This window comes from Balaenoptera ricei, chromosome 6 (assembly GCF_028023285.1).
Source record: "Balaenoptera ricei isolate mBalRic1 chromosome 6, mBalRic1.hap2, whole genome shotgun sequence".
Lineage (NCBI taxonomy): Eukaryota > Metazoa > Chordata > Mammalia > Artiodactyla > Balaenopteridae > Balaenoptera > Balaenoptera ricei.
In genome coordinates this window covers 92,117,511-92,134,144 of record NC_082644.1, presented here as the reverse complement: position 1 = coordinate 92,134,144, position 16,634 = coordinate 92,117,511, and the positions used below count along the sequence as shown (strand labels likewise).

The 16,634-nt window shown below is 37.9% G+C and overlaps 1 protein-coding gene and 1 long non-coding RNA gene across 6 annotated transcripts in view; one reads left to right on the top strand and one right to left on the bottom strand.

Moving 5' to 3' along the window:
• PLPPR1 (phospholipid phosphatase related 1) overlaps positions 1-16,634 on the bottom strand; it is a 282,374-nt gene that overhangs the window by 29,827 nt on the left and 235,913 nt on the right. For all 4 annotated transcript variants that reach the window (XM_059925194.1, XM_059925197.1, XM_059925196.1 and 1 more), the window contains exon 4: positions 3,003-3,135. In XM_059925194.1, coding sequence (XP_059781177.1) covers positions 3,003-3,135 — 133 coding nt within the window. The remainder of the gene's footprint in view (positions 1-3,002; positions 3,136-16,634) is intronic.
• The window catches only part of LOC132367228 (uncharacterized), a 108,866-nt gene that overhangs the window by 33,757 nt on the left and 58,475 nt on the right, over positions 1-16,634 (top strand). The gene's annotated exons all lie outside the window — the stretch shown is intronic.

Here is a 16,634-nt window from a genome sequence, read left to right as displayed (position 1 = left end):
TAACAGAGTTTAGTTTTTGCTCTTTGCTCCTCCAAAAAAATTATGGAAAACCTACTATGTGCCAGGCATTTTGCAATATGCTGTTGATACAAAGTGAAAAAGATATAGTCCCTGCTCTCCAAGGGATCACAAATTACAGTAGTCCCCCCTTATCCACGGGGGTACGGTCCAAGACCCCCCAGTAGATGCCTGAAACTGTGGATCATACCAAACCCTATACATACTATGTTTTTCTAATACATATATACCTATAATAAGGTTTAATTTATAAATTAAGTACAGTAAGATATTAACAACAATAACAAAATAGAACAATTATAACAATGTACTGTAATTAAAGGTGAATGTAATCTCTCTCTTTCAAAATATCTTATTGTACAAATTTAATGCCTTTTCTATCTTAACTAAGCACTTACCATGTGCTGTGGCTGTAATTTTTGCAGTTTGAGGTGTGACAGCAGAACTAACATGTATTACTTTTTTCTTCTTTACAATTTCACAAACAGAAGATTTGTTCTTACTGTTCAACCTCAGCATGTGATTTTTTCCTTTCCTTATTGAGAACTTCTACCTTTTCACTTAAAGAAAGTGCTTTACGGCTTGTCTTTGGCATATCCAAATTGCCAGCATCACTACTCTTGCGCTTTGGGGCTGTTATTACGTAAAATAAGGATTACTTGAACATAAGCCCTGCCATATCATGACAGTTGATTTGATAACCAGACGGCCTCTAAGTGACCGACGGGTGGGATAATTTGGACAAAGGGATAATTCACGACAGAGCAGGATGGCACAAGATTTCATCATACTCAGAATGGAGCATGGTTTAAAACTTATGAATTGTTTATTTCTTTAATTTTTCGTTTAATATTTTTGGCTGACTGTGAGTAACTGAAACCATGGAAAGCAAAATCATGGAATGAAAACTTAAAAGTTAATTATTACCATCATCTATTGAAAACTGGGTGTCAGGCACTTTATCATAGTATTTTTCATGCTTAGAAGATCCCTAATACAGGCATTATTAGCCTTACCCACACACTCACAGTCCTTGGGAACAGTTACTTTATCCCATTTTATATCATATTCTTCATCTGCACAGTTAGAACTGTAACCTACTTTATAGGGTGTTGGGTGGATCCAACGAAATTATAAAGTGTCTAGTCCAGTGTTCTGTATAATAAATATTCTCACCTCTCCTCTTGTCTTCCTTGAAGCCACTCTGGTAGCAAGTGACCAAACTCTGGATGTCTTTGAAAGGCACCATTGTTTGGAATGAGTAAACTAGGTAGAGGTGACATCATATGGATGAGGGTATACCCAATGAGCCGACTGCAGACGCCCACAGGTCATTCTGCAAATACCATCAGTAAATGCCAAAGACTATTTTAATGTTAAGGGTTACTTCTTTTAACTTAGGTTTTCTTAGCCCTCCCACTCTACTACTTCCCTAACTCCCATGCCAATGTTAGAAGTTACTGCATATTTTTAAAAAATTTTATTGAAGTATAGTTGATTTACAATGTTGTGTTTAATTTCTGCTGTACAGCAAAGTGATCCAGTTATACATATATATTCTTTTCGTATTCTTTTCCATTACGGTTTATCACAGGATATTGAATACAGTTCCCAGTGCTACACAGTAGGACCTTGTTGTTTATCCATCCTATATATACTAGTTTGCATCTGCTAATCTCAAACTCTCAGTCCTTCCCTCCACCCTCCACCCCACAACCATGAGTCTGTTCTCTATGTTTGTAAGTCTGTTTTTGTTTCATAGATATGTTCATTTGTGTCATATTTTAGATTTCATTTATATGTGATATCATATGGTATTTGTCTTTCTCTTTCTGGCTTAGTAGGATAATCTCTAGGTCCATCCATGTTGCTGCAAATGGCATTATTTCATTCTTTTTAATGGCTGAGTAATATTCCATTGTGTATATGTACCACATCTTTATCCATTCATCAGTTAATAAACATATAGGTTGTTTTCATGTCTTGGCTATTGTAAATAGTGCTGCTGTGAACATAGGGGTGCGTGAAGTTACTGCATATTTGATTTTGATATGATCATTTGCTCATGACTTGAGGAAATTTGACCCTTTTCTACAACAGGAAGAAAAGGATTAAGGATAACCAAAGGAGCTGTGTTCTGGCCCTCACTTTCTCAGTTGTCAGTTCCATATGTTCTAAATGGTATCATGGCTTGTTTTAGCACCATGTTGATACTTTCAGAGTTTTATCCTGGCTCCCATGAACACCTGACCAGTAGGTATTTGCAGAATCTCATTAGAACACTAATAGCTACTTACTGAGTACTCACCGTGTAGGAACTCTGAGAGATCTATATTTCTACCTTTACTCACATACACATTCATTCCCATATTTATAATCATTATCCATATACCCTCAGGATTTTTATAAAAGTCCTAGAAGGAGGGTTATAGAAAATGTCTTAATTATTCCTCATCATGAACACTAATAAAACTATTTGTTTTCCAACTTTGGAAAGGCATTCTTTTTAAGACCTGATGGATTAGATTTTCCATACTTTTAAAAGATCCCTGTATAACAAAGTTACCGGATAGGAAAGTTTTGTCAGGAAAGTTGATTATTTCTAGTTCATTTTACTGGTGTCTCCTGATGCTGTACCCCCTTGCCTGACTCAGCTAAAGGGTATATGGCAATATCCAGTCAATATTAAAATATATGTCCCAAGGGAATCTCAGATAAGTATTGTGTAGGCAAAAAAAATCAAAGTTGAAATCATTTGTAAAACAATTTAGTAAGTATTGCTTCACTTTAAGGATCAAAAATTTGACTTGGCACCTGGATCAGGCTCAATTTCTGTACTTCCTGGAAAATCCCCAAAACAACTCTTGCTTTGAAAGTTGATGCTTCCATAGCTTAGGTTATTTTATCAAGTGTGTTCATCTTCAGTAAGTTTAGTAAGTTTTACCTATAAGGGAGGGCTTAGTCCAACATGCCCTTGTACTCACCTATGAATCTTATGATCCTTCGGAGTAAGGGGTTCAGGTAACAGCATTCTCCGGTCAGAATTGTTTTCTCCTGGGCAATCAGAGATTCTCTGGTTGACTTTATGAAATACATGGATATCTCACCAATAAAAATCTGGAGAAGGAATGTTGAATAATTGTCAAGTTGGATAGCTGTCTGATAAAAGAGACCAGTAGCTTAAGAAAAAACTCAAAACTTCTGAGGCTTCACAATTATATTAGAAGATATCATGTTGGAGAGATGGAGAGTTAAATAGTAATTTGCAGTTAACTCTTCAAAAGAATTAGAGAAAGCAATAATTGATAATTTCAGATAGATTTCAGGCTATAATATTAAATTCTAAAGTCAAATAAAACCTAAGCTGAAATAATAAATTGAATAATAGAATCTATGATAAGGCTCACTCAGGCTGGATTTGAATATTTTTAGCTGAATGTGTGCATTGCAATGATGCAGAATGACTGGGACAGTCCAGGAGGGCGTTATACGCACCCATCGCAATATTACTTCATTATATGGCAATACTACCATCTTTATTTGAACACATTTGCCTGATCGATATTCTCCTACTCTGAACTGGTTGACTCTCACACCTTTATGATTGGCACCTCTCGTTATCTTGAACTAATACACGTATATTACCATTTAAATCATAATGCCTTTGTGTACATTGTAAGCTTCCTGATGACAGGGACCATATCTTATATTTCTTCATTATGCTTATAGCACCCAGCGTACTGTATTCCCATTTAAAATAAGGATCTGGCATGAGGGAAGTTGTCACCAACTTTGACACTGCCACGACTGAAGACTGAGAACCTTCAGTGAATAAAAAGTTAATAATTACCACTATCTATTGCAAACTGGGTGTCAAGCACTTTATCATAATAGTTTTCATGGTAACAAAATCCCTAGTGTTGGTAGTATTACCTTTGCTTTACTGGTGAAGAATGAAAGTTCAGTGTAGTTAAGTAACTTACCCTGCAGAGCATACAACTGGCATGTGGAGGCACTGGGATTGGTATTCATTGGTCCACATTTCCCACCACATCATATGCCACTTTTATTTTCTGAACCCTCATTTCAATATTTCCCCAGAAGAATGTGATCTTATAATTGTTCTTCTTTGCTATGCGTGTGCTTGTGGTTTTAGATAAACTTCATCAATGTTTTAAGAATTCCTATGCCTTATACTCTTCCTATCATTATAGAATATCTGTTTAGATGGATCAAGATGCCAACGTCATGAATGGCACATGAGAGATGGAAGCTAAATTATAGAATAGTAAAACTGGAATCGTCTACAGATGTTTTCCCCTTCCTTTTATGAGGGAGGAACCCGAAAGTCTCAGGGACTTGGCCACACACAGCCAGACAGTGTCTGAAGCGGCTCTAGCAGGTGGTCTATAAATAGATACTGTTATCCCATTGTACAGATAAGACACCTGAGGCGTAGAGGGGTTAAATAATTTGTCCAAGGTCGTCACGAATCCTAGCTCTGAAGCCAGGAAAACCTGGCTCCAGAGTCCTTTCTCTTAACCGCTACACTTTTACTCAGCAGTGATGCAATAAAATATTTGTTGAATTTGTGTTTAATGTTGACAACATAGAAAACAAAACAAATGCAATATGCTTTAAACACTAAAAAATGTAGATGATATTAAAGTACAAGATAGAATGGTGTAATGGAAATAGAACTATGGGCAAGTCAGAATGGGATGGAAGTTGGCAGGAAAAGACTGAGTTCAGGGTCAGACAGACAAATGATGGGCCAGCATGGATCACCTTGGCAGGTGCTGTCTATGTACGTCTAAGAATATTTTGTGCTTGACGTCCTTTGGAATTAACAATGAGTTGATGCTCCATCAGGTGAAAATATTTGAATAGTTTCGAGAACTCAGCCCTCCCTCTTTTCTTGTTAGACCTATCTCTGCCAAAACAAGGTGCCAAGGGGCTTTGTTTGTCTCCACTGCAATGATGGCACTGCATTACTGTTCTTTATCTTAGTGAACAGATGGGGATAAATTCATGCATAGTCGGGTACCTGAAATAGTATTTCCTTGAGGGAGCTTTCTCTGCTCCCACAGACTAGCTTAGGCATTCATGTTGTACGTGAACCTCTTACCTTGTGTTTCTCCTTTCCATTTCTATCACAAATTACAATGATAGTACGATTACATACTATCATTGTTATTCCTTGTTATGGGATGTCCCACATGTCTTATTCCGGTTATGCCCCCAGGGCATAGCCCAGTGTAAGGTACATAGTAGTTATTCAATGTTGAATGAATTAAGCATATCAGATTAATGCAGGTTTTTTTGAATACAGGTTTAACGAGGTAGACTATAAAGAAACTTTGCCATGTCCCCTCAGGAAAAGGGAGATCCTGCCTTGTCATTGTTCCCACAACATATTACACAGATCTCTATCCTGACATCTACCCAATTAATTGCAATTATTGTCTGTATGTCCCTCTTCATTTGACTATGATGTCCTTATGGGAAAGACTTTTGCCCTTCCTTGCATGGTAACTAGAACAGGGACTGGTATATAGTAGATTCAATCAATATTTGTTGAATGAATAAAAGACTGAATCGTTAGAATATCTATGTATGGGTAGAACCCTCTGACCTTAACTTCTCTGAAGATTTCTCTGCAGGGAATTCCCAATATGGACCAGAAAGCATGTAATTTTTGCTGTACTGCTTAGGAATATAGTAAAAAATTAAGGATTAACTAATACAAAGTAAAGTATCTCTTTTAAACTAAATTTACTCATATACTCATTGTGCGTTCAACGATTTTGGAGAGGGAGCACCCATTCTGCCAGGAATTGTTCTAGCATGGGAGACGTAGCAGTGAACAGAGAATAGTGGGGGAGACCACAAACAAATAAACTAGTAAGTATATCATGTAATGTTGTGAAATGACATGATTAAAAAGTAAAGCAGGGAAATGGGATGGAGAGTGGTAAACACATAGGAATAAGAAAAGAAATAAGCATTGCTTGCCTCAGCCATTTCAGAAGCCCAAAACATCCTTACTCTATAAGAGAGAAGAAAATTCTAGAAATTCTCCATTTAGTGAAGGTTGTCACTACTCACGCAAGAGGCAAAAAAGCAAGAAAATGTGAGAGAAAATGTACACAAAACATGTTCTTGTTAAAAATACACATGTGCACACATACACACAGATCTAAACAAAATCACTCCAAGGCATACCAAACAAAACTTGTGAAAAGGGTATGGGGTTCAAATAAATCCATAAGTAAAATGTCCTAAGACTCTCATGTCAAAGGTGATAAGCAGTATAAGAATTGATACTATTGGGACTTCCCTGGAGGTCCAGTGGTTAAGACTCCATGCTCCCAATGCAGGGGGCCAGGGTTTGATCCCTGGTCAGGGAGCTAGATCCCGCATGCCGCAACTAAAAGATCCCCGCAGCCAAATAAAAAAACCAAAAATCAACAAACAAACAAAAAACAAGAATTGATACTATTGGTCAACAATATTCAAATCACAATTGAGGTATGAAATACAAAAGAAAAAAATCAGAGCAAGGATATATGCTAACCTATATATCTAATTACCGACATAATACTTTGAGTATATTAAGTAATAATGTTTACATAAAGAAGGAAGGAAGAAAGAAAGGGAGGAAGGGGGTCATTTTATAACTTCAAGGTAGGACAGGATTCTTGGTCCATCCATTTCAGACTGTGATGGACGTAAAGGTCGCTGATAAAATAATCCAGCTCTTAGATCTCAGTGAATGGGCTTCATGGATGTTCATTTCACTGCGTTTCTCTGATCACACACAGGGTGCTATTTCTCCATCCACTGGGTTCCATAGTCTCATACAGGGCCTGATTCTGCTTGGAGAGAGAGAGGGAAGATTCTGCTTGATAAAGGTAGGGGTCTCTTTTCTTTCCTGCCTGGCCCCAGCTGATGTTGGAAGCCGTCTACACACTGGCAGATTTATGACTCTGGTTCTGGCAATGGTTGGGTTCCTCCATCTGTATCTTTGCCACACACACTCTGCCTCTATCCACCACTCTTTTCAGAGAGCAGCTGGGACATGCGGGACTCTCCATGTGTTCGGCCCTGGCTGTCCTGCCTATTATGGCCTTTCAAATTGTTGGCTAACAAGCATCCTATCACTCATAGCAAATGAGCATACCCTCTGGTGAGAAATGATCAAGGCCAGACTCTAGACCTGGCCATGAACAAACAGCAAGTGAATTCCATTGGTGCCTCTCTCATCCCCCAGCTATGCTGGCTACAATCACAAGTGACATGACCTAAGACACTTAGATAACAGTAAATATACTTTTAGTGAGGAAACTTGATAATTTTGTCTTTCAAATATGGAAACCCAAATGGCAAATAAACAAATAACCCTGGAATATAATACATCAGTTTGGTGTGTTATCTTGCAGACTTCACTTCTTTACAATCTTTAAAGGAGATCTGATAAGTCATAAATAAGTGATATAAATGCAAAATATTTAGGGGATAGTGTTCAGATTTCAAAATATAAAATCTGCAGAAAAAGTCACTGGAAGATGTATTATAATTTCATATTGTAGGGGGGACTCACTGCATGTTCTATGTGGCTGTCATCATAAAGGGTGTCTAGAATTCCTGGAATATATGTTTTGGGTTCACACATATGCTAGTTGTAGCTCTGGTACTTGGCAATATCAGAGTCATTGCTGTTTCTTGAATGTGGGCTGTTGAGTTGAAATCTCAGCTCCCTCCCTTCTTGATGTGTGACTTTGGGCAGGTAACTGAACCTTTCTGAGCTTCTGTTTTTCTTTTTTTCATGACTTTGAACATGAGGGTAATAACTATATCAGAAAATTATTGAGAGTATTAGAAAATGTATGTCAAAACATCTATAGGTGCTCAAAGAATATTTGTTGCTTTCACTTACTGGTCAGTCTAGGCAAGAATGTGTATTGAAATTGCTTGAAAAATTGTCCTGGATTAAGAAAACATGGTGTGATTCTAGCTCTGCTCTGCCCCTAACCAGATGTTCGGTCTTGGACCACTTGCTTGACCTCTCTGGGCCTAGTTTCTCATCTGTCAGTTTCTTATCTGTTGGACTAGGAGACCTTTAAGTTGCTTTTCCAGCTCCAACATCTTTGCCTTTATGATAGCAACTGACAAGAGAGGGCTAATTAAGGGAACTGAAATCTTGTAATTGGGCTTTAATCTCTCTCCTGTTGGTTAAGCTCTCCAGGGCCAGTGTAGTTTCTTGCAATGCTTCTTCCTTCAGCCTTCATTCACTTTTAAAATCCCATGGGGCTTTGCCCTCACCAAGTAATCTTCCCTAAAAGCAAAGCGGACACAGCCTGCTCCAGAGTCATCACATTGCCTGATAACTCTGTTACCTGTGTGCCTAAGGACAGCAGAGGCTGGTAGCTCCTCCCTGGATTTCTGTGTGTCATGCTCTGAGGAAGAAGAGAGGGTTCTTTGCATGCTTCTCAATATTAATGTCTAAGTAGCTTCAGAGCTTTCAGTCCCAGGGATTTTTAGATGCTTCCAATATCCTCCTTGGGAAGATTCTTTACTCGTGAGCATTTCCAAGAAAGGCAGGCATGGTTTTTGCCGTAGATTTTGTTTAAAAGTGACCCAGGGGATTTTAAATGTACAGACTATGCAGCCAGTCCTGGCTGCCGACGTCTAAACGCTCTGCTTTCATCTTTGCTGATGAGTGCCGGTGACAGCCCAGATCTGCAGAGAGGTTCTGCTCCTCTGACCTGCCAAGCTGTGCTTGGTTCAAGAACTCTTGACTTCTGCTTTTTCATACCTAAGTGTAAATAAAGGAATTCAGCTCTAGACACTTCCTATGCCTCTCAAAGCTGAACGCTTCAATAGAATCAAGGCCACGTGGATGATGGCATTTTGGAAATCATTCAGCAACTCAGATAATAAATGTTTTGTGGATTGGAGCGTCATTACTGGTCTTAATCCAGGGGTGGCATCTACCCATTCAAAACGCTTTTAAGTTGACACTTGCTATATAATGCAACACCAAGGTGGGACGCTACATTTCCAAAGCAGGGTATTCTCTTGAGCCTTTTTTTTTTTTTTTCTTTCTGGACGGTGGATGCAAGAGAAATGGGAATTTAAAATGAGTTAGCAAATCTGGAGATTAACCAAGATGGCGGAGTAGAAGGACGTGCTGTCACTCCCTCTTGCGAGAGCACCAGAATCACAACTGACTGCTGGACCATCATTGACAGGAAGACCCTGGACTTCACCAAGGAGGATACCCCACGTCCAAGGACAGAGGAGAAGCCACAGTGAGACGGTAGGAGGGGCGCAAGCAGAGTAAAATCAAACCCCGTAACTGCTGGGTGGGTGACTCACAGACTGGCGAACACTTATACCACAGAAGTCCACCCACTGGAGTAAAGGTTCTGAGCCCCACGTCAGGCTTCCCAACCTGGGGGTCAGGCAACGGGAGGAGGAATTCCTAGAGAATCAGACTTTGAAGCCTAGTGGGAATTGGATTGCAGGACTTTGACGGGACTGGGGGAAACAGAGACCCCACTCTTGGAGGGCACACACAAAGTAATGTGTGCATCAGGACCCAGGGGAAGGAGCAGTGAGCCTGGGGGAGACTGAACCAGACCTACCTGCTGGTGTTGGGGGGTCTCCTGCAGAGGCGAGTGGTGGCTCTGTTTCACCGTGGGGATAAGGACACTGGCAGCAGAGGTTCTGGGAAGTTCTCCTTGGCGTGAGCCCTCCCAGAGTCTGCCATTGACCCCACCAAAGAGCACGGGTAGGCTCCAGTGTTGGGTTGCCTCAGGCAAAACAGCCAACAGGGAGGGAACCCAGCCCCACCCATCAACAGTCAAGTGGATTAAGGTTTTACTGAGCTCTGACCGCCACAGCAACAGGGAGGGAACCCAGCCCCACCCATCAACAGTCAAGTGGATTAAGGTTTTACTGAGCTCTGACCGCCACAGCAACAGTCAGCTCTACCCACCACCAGAGCCTCCCATCAAGCCTCTTAGATAGCCTCAACCACCAGAGGGCAGACAACAGAAGCAAGAAAAACTATAATCCTGCAGCCTGTGGACCAAAAACCACAGTTACAGAAAGATAGAGAAGATGAAAAGGCAGAGGGCTATGTACCAGATGAAGGAACAAGAAAAAACCCCAGAAAAACAACTAAATGAAGTGGAGATAGGCAACCTTCCAGAAAAAGAATTCAGAATAATGATAGTGAAGATGATCCAGGACCTTGGAATAAGAATGGAGGCAAAGATTGAGAAGATGCAAGAAATGATTAACAAAGACCTAGAAGAATTAAAGAACAAACAAACAGAGATGACCAATACAATAACTGAAATGAAAACTACACTAGAAGGAATCAATAGCAGAATAACTGAGGCAGAAGAACGGATAAGTGACCTGGAAGACAGAATGATGGAATTCACTGCTGCGGAACAGACTAAAGAAAAAAGAATGAAAAGAAATGAAGACAGCCTAAGAGACCTCTGGGATAACATTAAACGCAACAACATTCGCATTATAGGGGTCCCAGAAGGAGAAGAGAGAGAGAAAGGACCAGAGAAAATATTTGAAGAGATTATAGTCGAAAACTTCCCTAACATGGGAAAGGAAATAGCCACCCAAGTCCAGGAAGCGCAGAGAGTCCCATACAGGATAAACCCAAGGAGAAACACGCCGAGACACATAGTAATCAAAGTGGCAAAAATTAAAGACAAAGAAAAGTTATTGAAAGCAGCAAGGGAAAAACGACAAATAACATACAAGGGAACTCCCATAAGGTTAACAGCTGATTTCTCAGCAGAAACTCTGCAAGCCAGAAGGGAGTGGCATGATATACTTAAAGTGATGAAAGGGAAGAACCTACAACCAAGATTACTCTACCCGGCAAGGATCTCATTTAGATTTGATGGAGAAATCAAAAGCTTTACAGACAAGCAAAAGCTAAGAGAATTCAGCACCACCAAACCAGCTCTACAACAAATGCTAAAGGAACTTCTCTAAGTGGGAAACACAAGAGAAGAAAAGGACCTACAAAAACAAACACAAAACAATTAAGAAAATGGTCATAGGAACATACATATCGATAATTACCTTAAACGTGAATGGATTAAATGCCCCAACCAAAAGACATAGACTGGCTGAATGGATACAAAAACAAGACCCATATATATGCTGTCTACAAGAGACCCACTTTAGACCTAGGGACACATACAGACTGAAAGTGATGGGATGGAAAAAGATATTCCATGCAAATGGAAATCAAAAGAAAGCTGGAGTAGCTATACTCATATCAGATAAAATAGACTTTAAATTAAAGAATGTTACAAGAGACAAGGAAGGACACTACATAATGATCCAGGGATCAATCCAAGAAGAAGATATAACAATTATAAATATATATGCACCCAACATAGGAGCACCTCAATACATAAGGCAACTGCTAACAGCTATAAAAGAGGAAATCGACAGTAACACAATAATAGTGGGGGACTTTAACACCTCACTTACACCAATGGACAGATCATCCAAAATGAAAATAAATAAGGAAACAGAAGCTTTAAATGACACAATAGACCAGATAGATTTAATTGATATATATCGGACATTCCATCCAAAAACAGCAGATTACACGTTCTTCTCAAGTGCGCACGGAACATTCTCCAAGATAGATCACATCTTGGGTCACAAATCAAGCCTCAGTAAATTTAAGAAAATTGAAATCATATCAAGCATCTTTTCTGACCACAACGCTATGAGATTAGAAATGAATTACAGGGAAAAAAACGTAAAAAGGACAAACACATGGAGGCTAAACAATACGTTACTAAATAACCAAGAGATCACTGAAGAAATCAAAGAGGAAATCAAAAAATACCTAGAGACAAATGACAATGAAAACACGACGACCCAAAACTTATGGGATGCAGCAAAAGCAGTTCTAAGAGGGAAGTTTATAGCTATACAAGCCTACCTAAAGAAACAAGAAAAAGCTCAAGTAAACAATCTAACCTTACACTTAAAGAAACTAGAGAAAGAAGAACAAACAAAACCCAAAGTTAGCAGAAGGAAAGAAATCATAAAGATCAGAGCAGAAATAAATGAAATAGAAACAAAGAAAACAATAGCAAAGATCAATAAAACTAAAAGTTGGTTCTTTGAGAAGATAAACAAAATTGATAAGCCATTAGCCAGACTCATCAAGAAAAAGAGGGAGAGGACTCAAATCAATAAAATCAGAAATGAAAAAGGAGAAGTTACAACAGACACTGCAGAAATACAAAGCATCCTAAGAGACTACTACAAGCAACTTTATGCCAATAAAATGGACAACCTGGAAGAAATGGACAAATTCTTAGAAAGGTATAACCTTCCAAGACTGAACCAGGAAGAAATAGAAAATATGAACAGACCAATCACAAGTAATGAAATTGAAACTGTGATTAAAAATCTTCCAACAAACAAAAGTCCAGGACCAGATGGCTTCACAGGTGAATTCTATCAAACATTTAGAGAAGAGCTAACACCCATCCTTCTCAAACTCTTCCAAAAAATTGCAGAGGAAGGAACACTCCCAAACTCATTCTATGAGGCCACCATCACCCTGATACCAAAACCAGACAAAGACACTACAAAAAAAGAAAATTACAGACCAATATCACTGATGAATATAGATGCAAAAATCCTCAACAAAATACTAGCAAACAGAATCCAACAACACATTAAAAGGATCATACACCACGATCAAGTGGGATTTATCCCAGGGATGCAAGGATTCTTCAATATACGCAAATCAATCAATGTGATACACCATATTAACAAATTGAAGAATAAAAACCATATGATCATCTCAATAGATGCAGAAAAAGCTTTTGACAAAATTCAACACCCATTTCTGATAAAAACTCTCCAGAAAGTGGGCATAGAGGGAACCTACCTCAACATAATAAAGGCCATATATGACAAACCCACAGCAAACATCATTCTCAATGGTGAAAAACTGAAAGCATTTCCTCTAAGATCAGGAACGAGACAAGGATGTCCACTCTCACCACTATTATTCAACATAGTTTTGGAAGTCCTAGCCACGGCAATCAGAGAAGAAAAAGAAATAAAAGGAATACAAATTGGAAAAGAAGAAGTAAAACTGTCACTGTTTGCGGATGACATGATACTATACATAGAGAATCCTAAAACTGCCACCAGAAAACTGCTAGAGCTAATTAATGAATATGGTAAAGTTGCAGGATACAAAATTAATGCACAGAAATCTCTTGCATTCCTATACACTAATGATGAAAAATCTGAAAGAGAAATTATGGAAACACTCCCATTTACCATTGCAACAAAAAGAATAAAATACCTAGGAATAAACCTACCTAGGGAGACAAAAGACCTGTATGCAGAAAACTATAAGACACTGATGAAAGAAATTAAAGATGATACCAACAGATGGAGAGATATACCATGTTCTTGGACTGGAAGAATCAACATTGTGAAAATGAGTATACTACCCAAAGCAATCTACAGATTCAGTGCAATCCCTATCAAATTACCAATGGCATTTTTTACGGAGCTAGAACAAATCATCTTAAAATTTGTATGGAGACACAAAAGACCCCGAATAGGCAAAGCAGTCTTGAGGCAAAAAAATGGAGCTGGAGGAATCAGACTCCCTGACTTCAGACTATACTACAAAGCTACAGTAATCAAGACAATATGGTACTGGCACAAAAACAGAAACATAGATCAATGGAACAAGATAGAAAGCCCAGAGATTAACCCACGCACCTATGGTCAACTAATCTATGACAAAGGAGGCAAAGATATACAATGGAGAAAAGACAGTCTCTTCAATAAGTGGTGCTGGGAAAACTGGACAGCTACATGTAAAAGAATGAAATTAGAATACTCCCTAACACCATACACAAAAATAAACTCAAAATGGATTAGAGACCTAAATATAAGAGTGGACACTATAAAACTCTTAGAGGAAAACATAGGAAGAACACTCTTTGACATAAATCACAGCAAGATCTTTTTTGATCCACCTCCTAGAGTAATGGAAATAAAAACAAAAATAAACAAATGGGACCTAATGAAACTTCAAAGCTTTTGCACAGCAAAGGAAACCATAAACAAGACGAAAAGACAACCCTCAGAATGGGAGAAAATATTTGCAAATGAATCAACGGACAAAGGATTAATCTCCAAAATATATAAACAGCTCATTCAGCTCAATATCAAAGAAACAAACACCCCAATCCAAAAATGGGCAGAAGACCTAAATAGACATTTCTCCAAAGAAGACGTACAGATGGCCACGAAGCACATGAAAAGATGCTCAACATCACTAATTATTAGAGAAATGCAAATCAAAACTACAATGAGGTATCACCTCACTCCTGTTAGAATGGGCATCATCAGAAAATCTACAAACAACAAATGCTGGAGAGGGTGTGGTGAAAAGGGAACCCTCTTGCACTGTTGGTGGGAATGTAAATTGATACAGCCACTATGGAGAACAATATGGAGGTTCCTTAAAAAACTAAAAATAGAATTACCATATGACCCAGCAATACCACTACTGGGCATATACCCAGAGAAAACCGTAATTCAAAAAGACACATGCACCCGAATGTTCATTGCAGCACTATTTACAATAGCCAGGTCATGGAAGCAACCTAAATGCCCATCAACAGACGAATGGATAAAGAAGATGTGGTACATATATACAATGGAATATTACTCAGCCATAAAAAGGAACGAAATTGAGTCATTTGTTGAGACGTGGATGGATCTAGAGACTGTCATACAGAGTGAAGTAAGTCAGAAAGAGAAAAACAAATATCGTATATTAATGCATGTATGCGGAACCTAGAAAAATGGTACAGATGAGCCAGTTTGCAGGGCAGAAGTTGAGACACAGATGTAGAGAATGGACATATGGACACCAAGGGGGGAAAACTGCGGTGGGGTGGGGATGGTGGTGTGCTGAATTGGGCGATTGGGATTGACATGTATACACTGATGTGTATAAAACTGATGCCTAATAAGAACCTGCAGTATAAAAAAACAAACAAAACAACTAATACTAAACTTTCATTGGGTTATTTGTATGGAAACATGTTAATATAAATGTTTCAGACATTACATGAAATTTCTAAAAATCTTATATTTGTATTTGTATGGAAATATGTATGGAAATATGTTAATATAAATGTTTCAGACATTACATGAAATTTCTAAAAATCATATTTGTATTTGTATGGAAATATGTATGGAAATATGTTAATATAAATGTTTCAGACATTACATGAAATTTCTAAAAATCTTATATTTGTACTTGTATGGAAATATGTATGGAAATATGTTAATATAAATGTTTCAGACATTACATGAAATTTCTAAAAATCTTATATGTTCTGGTATAATGTTATAAGTAATAATCCTATTTATTACTTTAAAATGTATATCTCAGAAATAACTAATTTTCTTGTCAACTGCATTATTATGAACTGTCATCAAATCTTTAACCGTGGTCATTTTTAAGTCTTTTGTCATTTACAGACAGTTCTGGGTGTACTCTGATGATTTTGCAAATATGTTCCTATAAAAGGGTTTCATCTTCAAGAAATACATGGAAAAGACTCTGACAAGTACAGGTTTCTGGTAACGGACTGTACTGCTGAATTGAATGAATAAGCATTTTCAGAACTCTAATGAAAAACTGATGAACTCATAAAAGTGCTAACAAAAGATCAAGATGAAAAAAAAAAATTAATTACATGGGACTGAGTGAACTGATGAGGATGAGTATAATTTTTGTGACTTTCTGTCTGAATTTAAAAAAAAAAAAAAAAATTCCACAAGGACTCAGAGGCAAAGAATATACAAATCAATTTTCACTGCAAAGTAAAGGAGCTGTTACAGTGGAGGATTACTGGACTGAATGTCAATACTATGACATAGTATGAGTGTGTTTCATGTTTGGTAATTGCAATCATTGTTGCTTTTGTTGTGGTCATCCATGTACAATGCTTGGTGTCAGTCGATTTATCTCTTGTAAAAATAAAATACAGTGTGTGTGTGTGTGTGAAAAAAAAAAAAAAAAAAATAAATAAATAAATAAATAAATAAATAAATAAAATGAGTTAGCTAAAATTACTGCTCTTAACAAAAAGTAAAATGCATTGTGATCACCAAGTAAACTGACCATCACATAATTTTAGGCAAACAGTAGTCTTTTCAAGAAACAAATTATCAAAGCTCCTAACACAATCACCTATTCACCAATCCTTAAAAGGGGCATCTCAAAGGTGGTAAGCAAGTCTCTCCATGGGACGATGTTAAGGGAAAAAATAATCTGTAAAGGAATTTGGAGCACTCATCTGCCACATGGATAGTAAATAGGGAAATGGATATTTTTCTTCAACGTTTTAAAAAAAAAATCCACAACAATTAATGAGGCTATCTATAACCCTTTCCCAGAAAAAAAAAGTAAATTGTAATGACTAAGTACATTTGCAACAAAGAAAATGTGTTCACGGTAAAAAAAAAAAAAAAAAAAAGTCATGAGATAATGT